Source organism: Clarias gariepinus, chromosome 26 (genome assembly GCF_024256425.1).
Source record: "Clarias gariepinus isolate MV-2021 ecotype Netherlands chromosome 26, CGAR_prim_01v2, whole genome shotgun sequence".
NCBI classification, from domain to species: domain Eukaryota; kingdom Metazoa; phylum Chordata; class Actinopteri; order Siluriformes; family Clariidae; genus Clarias; species Clarias gariepinus.
In genome coordinates, this window is record NC_071125.1 from 24,211,745 (window position 1) to 24,227,977 (window position 16,233).

General features: G+C 39.9%; 1 protein-coding gene across 1 annotated transcript; it reads right to left on the reverse strand.

Moving 5' to 3' along the window:
* Nucleotides 1-271: 271 nt before the first annotated feature.
* Nucleotides 272-16,172, reverse strand: adgrg2a (adhesion G protein-coupled receptor G2a). The gene is made up of 14 exons (XM_053487330.1): nt 14,707-16,172; nt 12,606-12,828; nt 12,345-12,501; nt 11,217-11,363; nt 10,974-11,093; nt 10,842-10,881; nt 5,568-5,671; nt 5,312-5,436; nt 4,936-5,207; nt 4,754-4,853; nt 4,384-4,667; nt 4,196-4,297; nt 3,916-4,053; nt 272-1,497 (listed from the first exon to the last, which is right to left on the reverse strand). The coding sequence occupies exons 1-14, from the start codon at nt 15,077-15,079 to the stop codon at nt 1,421-1,423; spliced, it is 2,262 nt and encodes a 753-aa protein (XP_053343305.1). The 5' UTR covers nt 15,080-16,172; the 3' UTR covers nt 272-1,420.
* Nucleotides 16,173-16,233: the final 61 nt, after the last annotated feature.

Consider the following 16,233-nt stretch of genomic DNA (forward strand, 5'->3'; position numbering starts at 1 on the left):
AGTTGAAGGCCATCTTTAATCTAAGATAAACATTTTTTAAAAATGTTAAATTTTCAATCAAACTTTTTAAAAAGGTCATAAATCAACAAAAAGTATGTTAAATTTCCTGTAACTACAACAACAACAATGACAAATACCAGAAAAAAACTGCTTTATTTATCCACCAGGGAACATAAACAACATAGAGTGAATAATAATAATAATAATAATAATCATCATCATCATAATAATAATAATCATCATGTTTATTGTGACTATATAGTGACCTAAAATTTAAAACAGGTTATAGTTAAAAATAACCTGTAAGAACAGGCAAGTTTAAGAACTGTATAATTTCTCCCAGAAATAAATTTTTTAATATAATATTTTCTAGAAGAATAGGAAATTCAGGACCAAAACGTACACATTTTCTTCCATTTTTGAAAAATAAATAATGTTAAACATGAAAAATCATAGCGTTTTAAAGTGCAGCAGTACCCCATGATAAGACAGAATCAGATAAACTTGAGTGCTGGTAATTTAAACACGAGTCCTCTAAATTACTTTCCTTCATCTTTTACGAATGCTTTATCTCGGTCCGGGTCAGGGAGGGTACGAAGAACGTCCAGGGAACGCTGGGTGTCATGTGGGAATACGATTATCGATGAGAAAACTTTTAGAGATAGAATTTTTTTTGAAGACATATAGTACCTTCAATAAAGTGATTAAATAATAAATTCATAGAGAAACGAACCTCTCTGTTTAAAGTTTACAGACTTATTTTTGTTTGTATAAATATAGACATCTACGGTGTCTTTGTACATTCATCAATTTCAAAATGGTATAAAAGCATTAAATAATATCAGTATGTGAAATATGAAGCTTAATGGATAGGTCGTGTATAATACTGCTTTCTGTTCTTTTGTCTACATTCTTTATATACAGAGGAGTTTTTTTTATATAGTTTAGTTTTTTTCAAGTATTTTTCTCAGTTTTTGTTCATCTAAAAAATTTATTTCCTTCTTGAAACAGAGCCTCTGGCAAAAAACAAACAAACAAAAAACAAACAAACAAAAAACATTAAATTCTTGACCATAAACTGATGTTCATTAGATTAATATATTTGCCTAATTGTAAACCTGTCTCCATCCTCAAGCTTTGTCACCCTCTGTAAGCATATGAAATGCATCTCAGCTTCGACAGACTACTATTTCTCTGTTTCACATTTAATCTAACCTTTATTATCCGTTTTATTTTGCTCAGGGTCGCAGCCCATCCAGAAGCTCTGTTAGGATTAGGGAACAAAACTAGAAAAGATTTCCCAGAATCCCTGAGTCAATCAAGAATTCACAGTTCGTCCCTGTTCAGAGTGACTGTAGTGCAAAAAAGGTGACTTTGTTCACAGATTGCGTGGGAATCCTATGAGCACACGTCACTCACGTCAGCGTACGGAGCGGCGATGCATGAGGTTGTTGGACTCCTCGAAAGACCCCAATCCGCTGTCGTTCCCCGGTGAGCCTGAAATGTGAAAATGAAAAATGTGCTGTTTTAAAAAAACATACCAAACCATAAAAAAAATAAATCTGAAACCAGAAATAAAGTAAAAACTTTAATGTCATGCTGATGGAGGAAAGTAATTAACTCTACAGTGGAAGATTATTTATTTATTTATTTAGTGCTGATTTTTTTCCTGCCTTCAGATTCTGGTTAAAAAATCTTTTATTAAAGGGGTCCAATTATGCGAAAATCTATTTTGGTTTATATTAAGATGTTCAGACGGGTCTGTGATGTGCATGTACAAACAAACAAACAAATAAAAAGTGAGAAAAATCCTTTTTGTCAATTTTGCAATGTTCCTATTGGCCAATGGGAGCTCGTGCTGATGTGAGCAGCCTTATTTCACTCATAATAAACTCCGACCACAAACAACAACATAGCACAAAGCACATTGTCTGTGAATGGCTGGAATGTGGTTGTGAATATGACTTTTAGAAAATCTTCTCATGAACACTTTAATAAAAAGTCAAATCAACGTGCGCGCTGATTTGAGCAGTTTATCAATAAAAAGTCATACATACTGGCGCAGAAATGCAACAATGAAACTGCGGCTCTTACAGTTAGGCACGACAGTCACTAAATAAATAAACTAAATAAAAAGTCTTTCTGCGTTTTATAATTTAGTTGTTTTGCTATGGGCACACACCCAACACACGACTTTCATTAACTCAGTTCTGTGTTCAAAACAATCCACTACGTTTGTTTATTCTGTTTTTCTGCTAGAGTTTGAAATTGTATATTTTTCTTTTTTTACTTCGACATAAGTTTAAAGGCTGCATATGAATATTTACATCTACTACATTATTAAAGATTGGAAATTTGAATGAGTTTAAGAAGCGCTGAATGACTGCAGGTATCTACGTACTAGGATACTAAAGACAGTATATTACATTCTCTCGGTTAGGGTTAGGTTAGGGTCTGGGTGAAGGTTAGCGGTTAAGGCTAGGTTTAGGTTTAGGGTCAGGGTAAGGGGTTAGGTTCGCATATATTTCTCAGGGCACAGACACACTATGTATTCTGCTTAATATTTCACAATGCTATGCGACTTGGAAAAAGTTTATTTAAAGAAACTGAATTTATATTTTTATATGTAAACTTTTTAATTTAGTAAAATGAAATTAAAAATAAAAAAATATAAAAAAACAATAAAAATTATAAACTAATGAATCAATCAATATATTTTTTTAATTAAAAAAACTGTTATAATATATTACTATAGTTATTTGTGAATGAAATTAATAAAATAAATTTAAAAAAAAACAGGAAAGCGTAATGAAGTAAAACTCCTGAGGTTGTATATTTTCACTCTTGTCTCCAAGGTTATTGCTTGGCGCATCTTAGCAGGTCCAGCTTCGTCGACGCTGCTTTTACGCTTGAACTGCGATACTGTACACTACACCACAACCACTTGTAAAGGATGCACACTGCATGTGACAATGTATGCAAGACATGTGATCTAGCTTTAAACACATGTTTGTATCTTCGGAACTTCTTAACATAAATGTTCATATGTAGGGGACTTACTGTACATAGACACTAAATTGGTGCATTTGAACGAGGAGTAAAACAGAGATAGTTTGAGGCATATCCTAGGGGTATTTCAGCTGGGGCACTAACACAAACCCCCACACACATTGGGGGAGCTCCGAGACCTGAGTTGACTTGTGTTGTTTAAAGAACAAGTCATAATTCATACCTGATTATTACATTTAATTCCATGGAACATCTTTAAAATTAGTTCATTGCTGTCATCACTTACACTATACCAACTATAAACACTTTTTTCTCCCCAGGCTGAATTTTTTTCTCTCTGTTGAAGTTAATGAGACAAAATAACACAAGCTTGTCATGTTACTCAGAAACTGCAACAAAGCAAAAACTAAACTGTCCGGAAAAAATTTTTTTTTTTAATTGAAGGAAAATTTCCAGCTTTATTAGTGGCAGTTCATACATATTAGTACTGAGTTGGGTAAAAGGGCCTTTGTTTATTCTGCACCCTTTACATGGAATTTGCTGCAGAACAATTTAAAACTTAGTAAATTTATTCCTTTGAGTGTTTTTAAGTTAAAAATGAGATGTGTCATATGTCAATGTTTTTGATTGAGATTTCATTGTAGGTGCAAAATTTGGCTTTTAAACTGTTTCTATTATTGTTGTATGTATGTAATGTGATGTTTTTTAGCTGCCTATCTTGGCCAGGTTTCCCTTGCAAAAGAGATTTTTAATCTCAATGGGCTTCTCCTCGTTAAATAAAGGATAAATAAAATAAAACAAAAAATAAAGTTCCCTCACCAAAGACTCTTTCCATAAATGAGACCTAAATAAATATCTGGTTAATGAAAAGCCCCCCTTATCAAACAATATCCACTTATAACTCACCTCTAAAGGATGATGGTACTTCTAAGCTACCACCGCTCATTGAGGAGGTTCTTGAAGGAGTTGAATTGTTGGAGGATATAGACAGGTGGGTTGTTGTAACTGAGACCTTACTTTTGTTTTGAGCTACCCGGCTCCAATCTGTACACATAAGCAAGGAATGATTTAGAACTTCATACAATGATAATTTCCTGGTGCATTAAGGGGTTGGGGGGATTGGAGCTTAAGGTTAAGGAAAAGAAGAATGTGCAACCTGTTTGCAAGTAAATGTCGAAAATTGTACCTGAATTTTCGCCTATTCGGAATTTGCCACAACAGAGGTATATCCGCCATTGTCTCTGGACACTCTGCTTTATCGCACAGTGAAACACGAAGATGAAAAGACCTTTGGACATAGAAAGAACACACATTAATTCATGATTCCTGCATGCTAGTGCATACAAGTTGTAACAAGATGTTAATTGCTCTCACCTTGGAAGGAGTTGAAGATGCTGAAGAGATACATGAATGGTAAGTTGAGAGGGCCCCAAGCAAAAAAAGCAAATCCCCAGGTGAGGCCAAGTAGGACGACCAGACCAGCAACGCTACGGAGATCCTGAAGTCCATTTCGGTATTTGCTGTTATGGGGATTTTGACGTTTGATGCGTCTCAGCTGAACCATGACCACCACAAACATGATCATGTTGACCACGAAGATCGCACAGAAGTAGGCCACAACTGACACGTAGTAGGCTATGTTATTCTTAAACCAACAGCTGAAAAGAAAAACAAACAAAGTTGTAAAAAAAATACCATCAAGCTCCATTGGGATGAACTTATTTTCCAGACTGCTTCAACTTACAAATCGTCCGTAGTTGCATTGGCGTATTTTGCATACTGAACAAGGCCGTAGTTATTTTTGTCCACCGAAATCACAATGATAACCACGATTAATGGTATCCCTGAAATGCATAAACACACCAATAGTAAACTAAATCACCGTCCAAATGCAACTGCATCAGCTGTTTCTCTGGAGGAACTCACCCCATCCTGCTAGGGAGAACTTCAGCATGTAATGTGATACAAAGTTTCTGAAGACTTTGACGACACTCAGGTAGAGATGCAAAGCCTCCAGACCCATCCACGTGAAGGAGGCGAGCAAGAAGTAGTGCAGGAAAAAGGCTGTGGAGATGCAGAGGCCGACGGCGTCCTTGTAGAGCGCCAGCCAAGAGTCGAGCAGGAAGGTCATGTTGAGTAGGAAAAGGGCAAAACACAGGTGGATGAGGATCTTGGAGGGAATGTCTCTGCGAAGTTTGCTGAGGAGATAAGTATAAGAGGATGAATGAATAAAAAGAAAGCATGACATCATGCATCATTTTATATTTGTATATGGAGAATATGGAGGGTTTGTTGGACTCACTCAAAGCCCAGGTAGGTGAGAAGTGTGATAGCAAGGAAGATGGAGGAAATTCCACATCCAATAAAACTAATGAAGGTGAGGATGGTGCTCTGCACTTGATCAATATTGGTGTCTCTGGAGAGGTCCTTCATGAAGATACCAAACAGTGTGTGATGCGTCAGAATGCAATCATATTTAGACAGAAATATGTATTTCTTTTGAACACGTCATTCTTTATTTTAACAAAGAAACACAGATTTCAATTACTGATGCTCACCAGTAGCACAGCAAAGCTGGTCAAGTGGTTGCAGCTACACGTCGTATCGGTATCTGTGCTGTTCACAAGAGAACAGCCGCTAGTGTTCCAACCTCCTGCTCCACCTGCAATACGTTATAAAAGTGATTAGAATTACAGTCATACCACAGCTCTAATGATTCCTTTATTCTGATTGATCCAGAGGTGTTTTGTATGTGTACAGTAGTAACAGATAATTCACAGTTATTGTACAACATAACTTGAAAAAAAAATATTCAGAGTCATTGATAGATTTCGGCAAGAAGTTATCGGCAAGGATATGACATTTTTTAAACATTTTTTTTTCAAGGAGTCTTCAGTGTCAGTATCTTTGTAACAGATAAAGTTGAAACTTAAAGTTTTTCTCCATTTTCAGGACAGAGGAGTTAATGCTGTTTTTGTTCTCTTGCTAACATGACAATCAGTGTTTTTATTTTAGTCATTAAGATCAAGAGATAGGGAAAAAACAAGTCTGGTGAGGGAACAACCATGTGACACATCATATAAAGTCAAGGTGTTAAGTCATCCAGGTTAGTTTGCCGCCAAGGCCAATAGAGTGCAGTAGAGGAAGTGTAAAGATCTGTTGATACATAACTTCCAGTTGTGATAGAAAAACATGCTGCTGATGAATTTATTTTTAAGAAATAGCAGGGAAATCTTAATATCATATAGAGGCAGAAGGAAAGGAATCCCCCTTTCTCTCGTGTTCTCGCCGAATCAGGAAGTTTTCCGTCCACTTCTCAAGCGTGCCTCGGCGCTTCTTGTAAATAGATAGGAAAGACCAAAAAAAAAAAAAAATTGCGGGGACGGATCCCCTCTTTTCTCTTGCGCTCGCTGGATCGGGAAATTCCTCCGTCCGCTTCTCAAGCGCGCCTTGCGCTTCTTGTGAAATCGGCAGGATAGACATTTTCTCTCGCTTCCGCAGAGATGGAAATAGCCTCCAAGCACTCAAATTAGACGACAGGTTTCTGTCGGGTGGCCGGGGGGCTGAGCCTCAATGATGCTCTCTCCCTTTCCTTAGTAACCTCCATGATGGGTTAACCCTTTCATGGAGTAAGCTATTCATTCCGTGTTTTCGTGCCGTCGACTTATTTATTTATTTAAATATAGTTGACATGGAAACGCGAGGTTATCTGATGACGCCCCAGATAGAAGAGACGCTTCCAGGCTATCTCTTCTGGGACATCATCCTCCCTGAAAAGCCAACACTTCCTTCCAAGCTGTCTCCCGCTCGTGTCGAATCCATTCTCAACACCCTCAAGGAACACAAGCTAGACCAGAAAGTGACTGTTCATTACTTTCAGAGATCTTTAGCTCTCATGGCAGCTGCATCCACGGTAATACCTTTGGGCCTTCTACACATGAGAGCATCTCAGTTGTGGCTAAGAACCAGGGGATTTTACTCCAGGGCCAATCCCCAATAAGGGTTACGCGCCAGGAGCTTCGTACCCTTTCTATGTGGTTCAGACCCCGGTTTCTGACTTTGGGTCCCACTCTAAGTCCGTCTTGTCGTTGCAAGATGCTAATGACAGATGCTTCCCTCACAGGCTGGGGTCGGTCTTAGATGGCCCAAGGGAGCTGGAGAGCCCCCCCCCCCCCCCCCCCCACAAGGGCTGGGGGTAGCTCAGTGGATAAGGCAATGGACTACAGTTCGGAAGATCCCAGGTTCAAACCCCACAACCACCAAGTTGTCACTGTAGGGCCTTTGAGCAAGGCCCTTAACCCTCAACTGCTCAGATGTGTAATGAGATAAAAATGTAAGTCGCTCTGGATAAGAGCGTCTACCAAATGTAATGCAAGTCATCATTCTCACATGGCACATCAATTGCCTAGAAATTATGGCTCTATTTTTGGCCCTAAAGCACTTCCTCCAGCAGTTGAGAGGCTACCAAGTCCTAGTGCAGGTGGACAACACTACGCTAGTCTCATATATAAATTGCCAGAGCGGACTGTGCTCGCGGCGCTTGAATAAGCTAGCGCACCAGGTTCTGCTTTGGGCACAGGACAAGTTCCTGTCCCTCAGGGCGATTTACATTCCAGGGCATATAATGTGGAAGCAGATTTACTGTCCAGTCAAGCTCTGACACGCGGGAAATGGAACCCCCACCCCGAAGTAGTCAGTCTATCTGGAAGAGATTTCTCATGTAGCAGAGGTGGACGTCTTTGCCTCGCAGGAAATAGCAAATGTCCCCTTTACTATTCTCTGACTCTTCCAGCTCCCCTGGGTCTGGACGCCTTGGCCCATACGTGGCCCAGATTACGCCTTTATGCGTTTTCCTGATAGCTCTGCTCCCGGGAGCCTTGGCCAGGGTCGTCAACAGGGTTCGCGCCTCTGACTAATAGTGAGGGGGGATCTTCTGTCTCAGGCACAGGGAACAATATTTCAGAGCTAAATAGTTGAGGCCGCCCACTAGAGTCACTGTCCTTTCTGGGGACTTATCTATTGTGCTCAAAGGTCTGATTGACACCTCTTTTGAACGACTAAAGTCAGCTCCTGTTAGGTGGTCACATTGGGTGAGAGATGCTATTGCCCTAGCCTATGAGGCACATGGTCCCATTTCGCCTCTAGGAATCAGGGCTTATCTAACCAGGGGAATTGCCTCATCTATTGCGCTGGCAAGAGGTGTCCCCCTGCAGCGAGTGTGTCATGCGGAGGGATGGTCCTCTCCGCACAAATTTGTCAGATTTTATATTCTGGATGTTCATGCTACTCCGGGCTCATGGGTCCTCGAGTCAGCCTCCCAGAGCTAGCTCTGAGACCTCCTTGTCCTTTGTGAGTACACACTACACAACCTTGGGGGTCCAGACACTTGCAGTGCGGCAGCGTTGGTATTCTCGTTTCCAAAGCGTTTTCACGCAGCATCGAGTGAAGCTTTTGAAAGGGAAAGTCACGGGTTACTTTCTGCTCGAGATGCTGCGCTCCAATGTCCCATTGCTTGCGTGACTGGACGTCCTTTCAGACAAAATTGTTCTGAGGAATGTTTCCGATTCACTTCTATTTATAACCTGCAGGTGTGCTTCATCAGGTGACATCACCTGACCGAGGTTATATATGCCAAAATTTGGCGTGTTTGACACACACATGCTTCACAACCGGCAATACAGAAAGATTGCGTTTTAATGCAGCATCTCGTTCCCGCTTTTTCAGGGAACAGGGTTACAGCAAAGTAACGCGAGAAAAACTCAAATCAAACTAAATGCAACTTAATACATGATTTGAAATACAAACTGTAATATTATATCCACTGTTAATATTTATACTGTTAGTATTTTTTCCCCCCATTTTTGATTTCTTTTACTTTATTCTGTTGTTTCTTAATTTTTAACTTTGTACTGTCCACTTGCTGCCGTTGCAAAACAAATTTCCCACTTGTGGGACTAATAAAGGTTTATCTTATCTTATCTTATACAGTGGTGTGAAAAACTATTTGCCCCCTTCCTGATTTCTTTTTCTTTTGCATGTTTGTCACACAAAATGTTTCTGATCATCAAACACATTTAACGATTAGTCAAAGATAACACAAGTGAACACAAAATGCAGTTTTTAAATGATGGTTTTTATTATTTAGGGAGAAAAAATATCCAAACCTACATGGCCCTGTATGAAAGAGTAATTGCCCCCTGAACCTAATAACTGGTTGGGCCACCCTTAGCAGCAATAACTGCAATCAAGCATTTGTGATAACTTGCAACAAGTCTTTTACAGCACTCTGGAGGAATTTTGGCCCACTCATCTTTGCAGAATTGTTGTAATTCAGCTTTATTTGAGGGTTTTCTAGCATGAACCGCCTTTTTAAGGTCATGCCACAACATCTCAATAGGATTCAGGTCAGGACTTTGACTAGGCCACTCCAAAGTCTTCATTTTGTTTTTTTCAGCCATTCAGTGGTGGATTTGCTGGTGTGTTTTGGGTCATTTTCCTGCTGCAGCACCCAAGATCGCTTCAGCTTGAGTTGACGAACAGATGGCCGGACATTCTCCTTCAGGATTTTTTGGTAGATAGTAGAATTCATGGTTCCATCTATCACAGCAAGCCTTCCAGGTCCTGAAGCAGCAAAACAACCCCAGACCATCACACTACCACCACCATATTTTACTGTTGGTATGATGTTCTTTTTCTGAAATGCTGTGTTACTTTTACGCCAGATGTAACGGGACACGGACTTTCCAAAAAGTTCAACTTTTGTCTCGTCGGTCCACAAGGTATTTTTTCCAAAAGTCTTGGCAATCATTGAGATGTTTTTTTTAGCAAAATTGAGACGAGCCTTAATGTTCTTTTTGCTTAAAAGTGGTTTGCGCCTTGGAAATCTGCCATGCAGGCCGTTTTTGCCCAGTCTCTCTCTTATAGTGGAGTCATGAACACTGACCTTAATTGAGGCAAGTGAGGCCTGCAGTTCTTTAAATGTTGTCCTGGGGTCTTTTGTGGCCCCTCGGATGAGTCGTCTCTGCGCTCTTGGGGTAATTTTGGTCGGCCGGCCACTCCTGGGAAGGTTCACCACTGTTCCATGTTTTTGCCATTTGTGGATAATGGCTCTCACTGTGGTTCGCTGGAGTCCCAAAGCTTTAGAAATGGCTTTATAACCTTTACCAGACTGATAGATCTCAATTACTTTTGTTCTCATTTGTTCCTGAATTTCTTTGGATCTTGGCATGATGTCTAGCTTTTGAGGTGCTTTTGGTCTACTTCTCTGTGTCAGGTAGCTCCTATTGAAGTGATTTCTTGATTGAAACAGGTGTGGCAGTAATCAGGCCTGGGGGTGACTACAGAAATTGAACTCAGGTGTGATAAACCACAGTTAAGTTATTTTTTAACAAGGGGGGCAATCACTTTTTCACACAGGGCCATGTAGGTTTGGATTTTTTTTCATCCTAAATAATAAAAACCATCATTTAAAAACTGCATTTTGTGTTCAATTATGTTATCTTTGACTAATAGTTAAATGTGTTTGATGATCAGAAACATTTTGTGTGACAAACATGCAAAAGAATAAGAAATCAGGAAGGGGGCAAATAGTTTTTCACACCACTGTATTTATCTGGTACTGACAAAAGGACCTGTACCTTTATAACTTTTGTATTCACCCGAAGAAGGTAATGCAAAAACCTTTGAACAATGTTTTTTAAGAGTACACACCTTGTAACTTTAATATGTATTGTTCAAACATTACAAGCAAGGGTACAATTGTGTAGGGTACTGCCATTGTTCCTGACAGTTTAGTGATCTAACATGGCATACATGATAGTATTGTATCTTACCATTTTTGTTAAAGTCCCAAAAAACACAAGTCCGGTTTCCCTGTAGGAGAAGAAAAAGAAATCAGATGGCTGACAAAAACAATAAATGACAGTAACTGGTATGGTGCTGTGTGTGAGAGAGTGTATGAGTACCTTTTGAGTATTTGTGTTCTTTAGAGAGATCTGCACATGATCACTCAGGTCTCTGATGGACTGGTTGGCCACGCTCATCCCCAGAACGAGGCTGTTTAAGGTCTTATTATTGTATTTGTCCTGCAATCATTCACACACACACACACACACACACACACACACACACACACACACACACATTGTATCATCATCTTGGTCATATTAATGGCTACTAAAGGACATCTCTCTCTCAGAATTCCTCACCTCAAACAGGGTGGTCTTTTGGAAGAATGTGAACTGAAGCCGGGACGCCTGTTTCTTTTGCTCTGGCGTGAGGCCGTTTGTCAGAGAGGCCGGGAGTGTGATGGAACCCACGGGACTAGCTACAGACCTCCTTTTTCTGTTCTTCACCTGGAATCAAACACACAACCACAAACACTTAGAGCGATATCAGGACAGGATTGAACTTATCACAGTCAGAGGTAAACTTTTGATTTCATTCATTGCGAAGTCTTCAAGACAGGAGTTTGTGATCTGCTGTTTCTTAATAAAATGACTGTTTTTTATGATTAAGATATTTAAAATATACAAAATACAACATTTAAAAATACCTAAACTAACTTGGTTTATCAACCTTACAGAACATTAAATAGAAATATACATTAATCAGCCTAAACGTTGCCAGTAAACTGGTGACAGGATCATGAACACCCAAACCTGCAGGGACAAAATGCAAACCTGCCAGGTCTAATCCCCCCCCAAAAAAGCAATGCTGGCCACAATAGAAAGGCACCAGAACACTCAGTGCACCAAAGCCTGCAAAGAGCTCAAGGCCCCTGACCCACCCTCCAAATTCCCCAGATCCCAATCTGATTGAGCCCCATGGGACGCACAGACAAACACATCTGATCCATGGGGTCCCTACCACAAAACTCACAATAATAATAATAAAAAAGCTGGTGCCAGACACCAGAGAACACCCCAAGAGGCCCTGTGCCACCATGGTTCAAGGTGCCAGAACCAAAGTGTTTTTAATGTTAACAGTTTTAATGTTATGGCTAATTAGTGAACATCCCAGTAACACCCCAATTACTAATAAAAAGTATTATTACTAAAACATATGGCATATATTTTTTTTATTAAATAAAACAAGCTTTGACACATTGCTGTGGAAGAAATAGAAAAAGGTGTTGAAATACCTTAGTACTTTACAGTTAATTGCAAAACATACTGTAAATATTTGTTGTGCTTCACATGCCTTAGGTTAAAGTGATAATTAAGATAAAATGCTCTATAATCTACACTGGCATAATTGGAGCATGACTGGCTTTTAAATTTTACTATGCAAGAACTCATGCCTTTTCCATATTCAGATTAATTCTCCGCCTTTACCGCTATGTCTGATGGGTCATTCATGGAGAATGACATTCCTGGAAAGTTGGTTCCATCAATTTTTACAACCTCCATCGCAAGGGATGAACGTGTTATCTTTACTGACGAGTCCGAAAGGACCAATTTCATCGCCAGAGCATCTACAACTTTGATCAAGCTGAAAAAGAAACAATGCATCAATTCCACCATTACCTTAAATTCTCATATAGTCATGTGCATTGTTCTCTAGCTAAGGTGTTTCATCCAGAGGATGTCTCTTACCGGTTGGATGAGGAGGCTACAGTGCTTTGAGGAGCATCAAGGAGTTTGTTTATAACAGAGATAGCACCCTCCCCCACAAGCGAGCTGATGTTTGGTGCCGATAAAACATCTTCTAGTTTGTTGACCAAATTCTGTACTTGAGAAGAGTTCATGCTGTTAAAGTCACTGGACTGGTCCAGAAGCTGATTCACCACAGACTGAGGATCCTCTGTTGTCGTGGTCACTGTAACATGAGGTAAGAGAGAGCCATTTACTATTTACCATTTACATGGTAGTGAAGGTAAGTGTTTATGGAAATACTTGTATTTATATTTGAGAGATTCCTCCTAACCATGATTCTTGTATCTAAAATTATTTGTCTGAACAACATTCATCAATTTGAATACAATGATAAACTGGTATACAGGTCCTTCTCAAAAAATTAGCCTATTGTGATAAAGTTCATTATTTTCTGTAATGTACTGATAAACATTAGACTTTCATATATTTTAGATTCATTACACACAACTGAAGTAGTTCAAGCCTTTTAATTGTTTTAATATTGATGATTTTGGCATACAGCTCATGAAAACACAAAATTCTCTCAAAAAATTAGCATATTTCATCCGACCAATAATAGAAAAGTGTTTTTAATACAAAAAAAGTCAACCTTCAAATAATTATGTTTAGTTATGCACTCAGTACTTGGTCGGTAATCCTTTTGCAGAAATGACTGCTTCAATGAGGCGTGGCATGGAGGCAATCAGCCTGTGGCACTGCTGAGGTGTTATGGAGGCCCAGGATGCTTCGATAGCGGCCTTAAGCTCATCCAGAGTGTTGGGTCTTGCGTCTCTCAACTTTCTCTTCACAATATCCCACAGATTCTCTATGGGGTTCAGGTCAGGAGAGTTGGCAGGCCAATTGAGCACAGTAATACCATGGTCAGTAAACCATTTACCAGTGGTTTTGGCACTGTGTGCAGGTGCCAGGTCGTGCTGAAAAATGAAATCTTCATCTCCATAAAGCTTTTCAGCAGATGGAAGCATGAAGTGCTCCAAAATCTCCTGATAGCTAGCTGCATTGACCCTACCCTTGATAAAACACAGTGGACCAACACCAGCAGCTGACATGGCACCCCAGACCATCACTGACTGTGGGTACTTGACACTGGACTTCAGGCATTTTGGCATTTCCCTCTCCCCAGTCTTCCTCCAGGCTCTGGCACCTTGATTTCCGAATGACATGCAAAATTTGCTTTTATCCGAAAAAAGTACTTTGGACCACTGAGCAACAGTCCAGTGCTGCTTCTCTGTAGCCCAGGTCAGGCGCTTCTGCCGCTGTTTCTGGTTCAAAAGTGGCTTGACCTGGGGAATGCGGCACCTGTAGCCCATTTCCTGCACACGCCTGTACACGGTGGCTCTGGATGTTTCTACTTCAGACTCAGTCCACTGCTTCCGCAGGTCCCCCAAGGTCTGGAATCGGTCCTTCTCCACAATCTTCCTCAGGGTCCGGTCACCTCTTCTCGTTGTGCAGCGTTTTCTGCCACACTTTTTCCTTCTCACAGACTTCCCACTGAGGTGCCTTGATACAGCACTCTGGGAACAGCCTATTCGTTCAGAAATTTCTTTTTGTGTCTTACCCTCTTGCTTGAGGGTGTCAATGATGGCCTTCTGGACAGCAGTCAGGTCGGCAGTCTCACCCATGATTGCGGTTTTGAGTAAGGAACCAGGCTGGGAGTTTTTAAAAGCCTCAGGAATCTTTTGCAGGTGTTTAGAGTTAATTAGTTGATTCAGATGATTAGGTTAATAGCTCGTTTAGAGAACCTTTTCATGATATGCTAATTTTTTGAGATAGGAATTTTGGGTTTTCATGAGCTGTATGCCAAAATCATCAATATTAAAATAATTAAAAGGCTTGAACTACTTCAGTTGTGTGTAATGAATCTAAAATATATGAAAGTCTAATGTTTATCAGTACATTACAGAAAATAATGAACTTTATCACAACAGGCTAATTTTTTGAGAAGGACCTGTATAAAGCTCTACTTGTAGTTTAAAAAAAAAAAAAATCAAATCTGTAATGACTTAAGTAGAACAGACTGGAAGCAAATCAATGGACTAACCTGTTGTACTTGTTCCACTAGTGCTCCGGCTAGGGGTGATGGAGGTGGTGGAGATGGTATTATTTCTCGTCGGTGCAATGGTACTTTGTGGTGTTGTTGTTGTAGAGATAGTGCTTGGTACTGTTGTGTTAAAGTTCTGTGTTGTGCTGCTACTTAATGGTGTCTGTGTAGGGGTTGTAGAAGCTGGACTAGTTATTGCATTTGTTGTGCTGTTACTTGATGAGGTTGTTGTGTTTGAAGAGCTTAAAGTAGTCATTGGATTTGTTGTGCTGTTACTTGATGATGTTGTGTTTAAAGAGCTTAAAGTAGTCATCGGATTTGTTGTGCTGTTACTTGATGACATTGTTGTGTTTGAAGAATATGGGGTAGTCATTGTATTTGTTGTGATGTTACCTAATGACTGTGTTGTGTCTAAAGGGTATGGAGTAGTAGTTATGTTTGTAGTGATTGGTTGTGTTGTAATATAGGGCCCAGATGTTGTTGAAGCATTGAGAGTAGTGTTTGCTGTTGTACTGGTAGTGGAGGATGCCTCTGTTGTGTTTATGTTTGGAGTGATGTTTAAATTTCTATCCTCAGTCACTAATGATGTTGTGTTTGGATTTGGACTACTATTTAATGATGACAGTGTTGTGTTTGTAGGTTCTGGAGTAGTTGTTGTAAGTGTCGTGTTGTTAACAGATGACTGTGTTGTGTTTGTTGGTTCTGAAGTAGTAGTGACATTTGCAGTGTTGTTAAGTGATGACTGCGTTGTGTTTGTTGGTTCTGGGGTAGTAGTGGCATTTGCTGTGTTGTTAAGTAATGACTGTGTTGTGTTTGTTGGTTCTGGAGTAGTAGTGGAATTTGCAGTGTTGTTAACAGATGACTGTGTTGTGTTTGTAGGTTCTGGAGTAGTAGTGAAATTTGCAGTGTTGTTAACAGATGACCGTGTTGTGTTGGTTGGTTCTGGAGTAGTAGTGACATTTGCAGTGTTGTTAAGGGGTGACTGTGTTGTGTTTGTTGGTTCTGGAGTAGTAGTGACATTTGCAGTGTTGTTAACAGATGACTGTGTTGTGTTTGTTGGTTCTGGAGTAGTAGTGACATTTGCAGTGTTGTTAAGTGATGACTGTGTTGTGGTTGTTGGTTCTGGAGTAGTAGTGACATTTGCTGTGTTGTTAACAGATGACTGTGTTGTGTTTGTTGGTTCTGGAGTAGTAGTGGCATTTGCTGTGTTGTTAGCTGATGACTGTGTTGTGTTTGCTGGTTCTGGAGTAGTAGTGACATTTGCAGTGTTGTTAACTGATGACTGTGTTGTGTTTGTTGGTTCTGGAGTAGTAGTGGAATTTGCAGTGTTGTTAACAGATGACTGTGTTGTGTTTGCTGGTTCTGGAGTAGTAGTGACATTTGCAGTGTTGTTAACAGATGACTGTGTTGTGTTTGTTGGTTCTGGAGTAGTAGTGACATTTGCAGTGTTGTTAACAGATGACTGTGTTGTGTTTGTTGGTTCTGGAGTAGTAGTGACATTTGCAGTGTTGTTAAGTGGTGACCGTG

Bases quoted from the DNA above. Each gene is read 5' to 3' on its own strand.
- adgrg2a (XM_053487330.1), bottom strand. From the start codon at position 15,079: ATGACTACCCCATATTCTTCAAACACAACAATGTCATCAAGTAACAGC. The intron at 12,502-12,605 runs GTAAGAGACATC...TTTCTTTTTCAG, and splicing joins GTAGCCTCCTCATCCAACCG to CTTGATCAAAGTTGTAGATG. The intron at 10,882-10,973 runs GTACTCATACAC...CTTCTCCTACAG, and splicing joins AGAACACAAATACTCAAAAG to GGAAACCGGACTTGTGTTTT.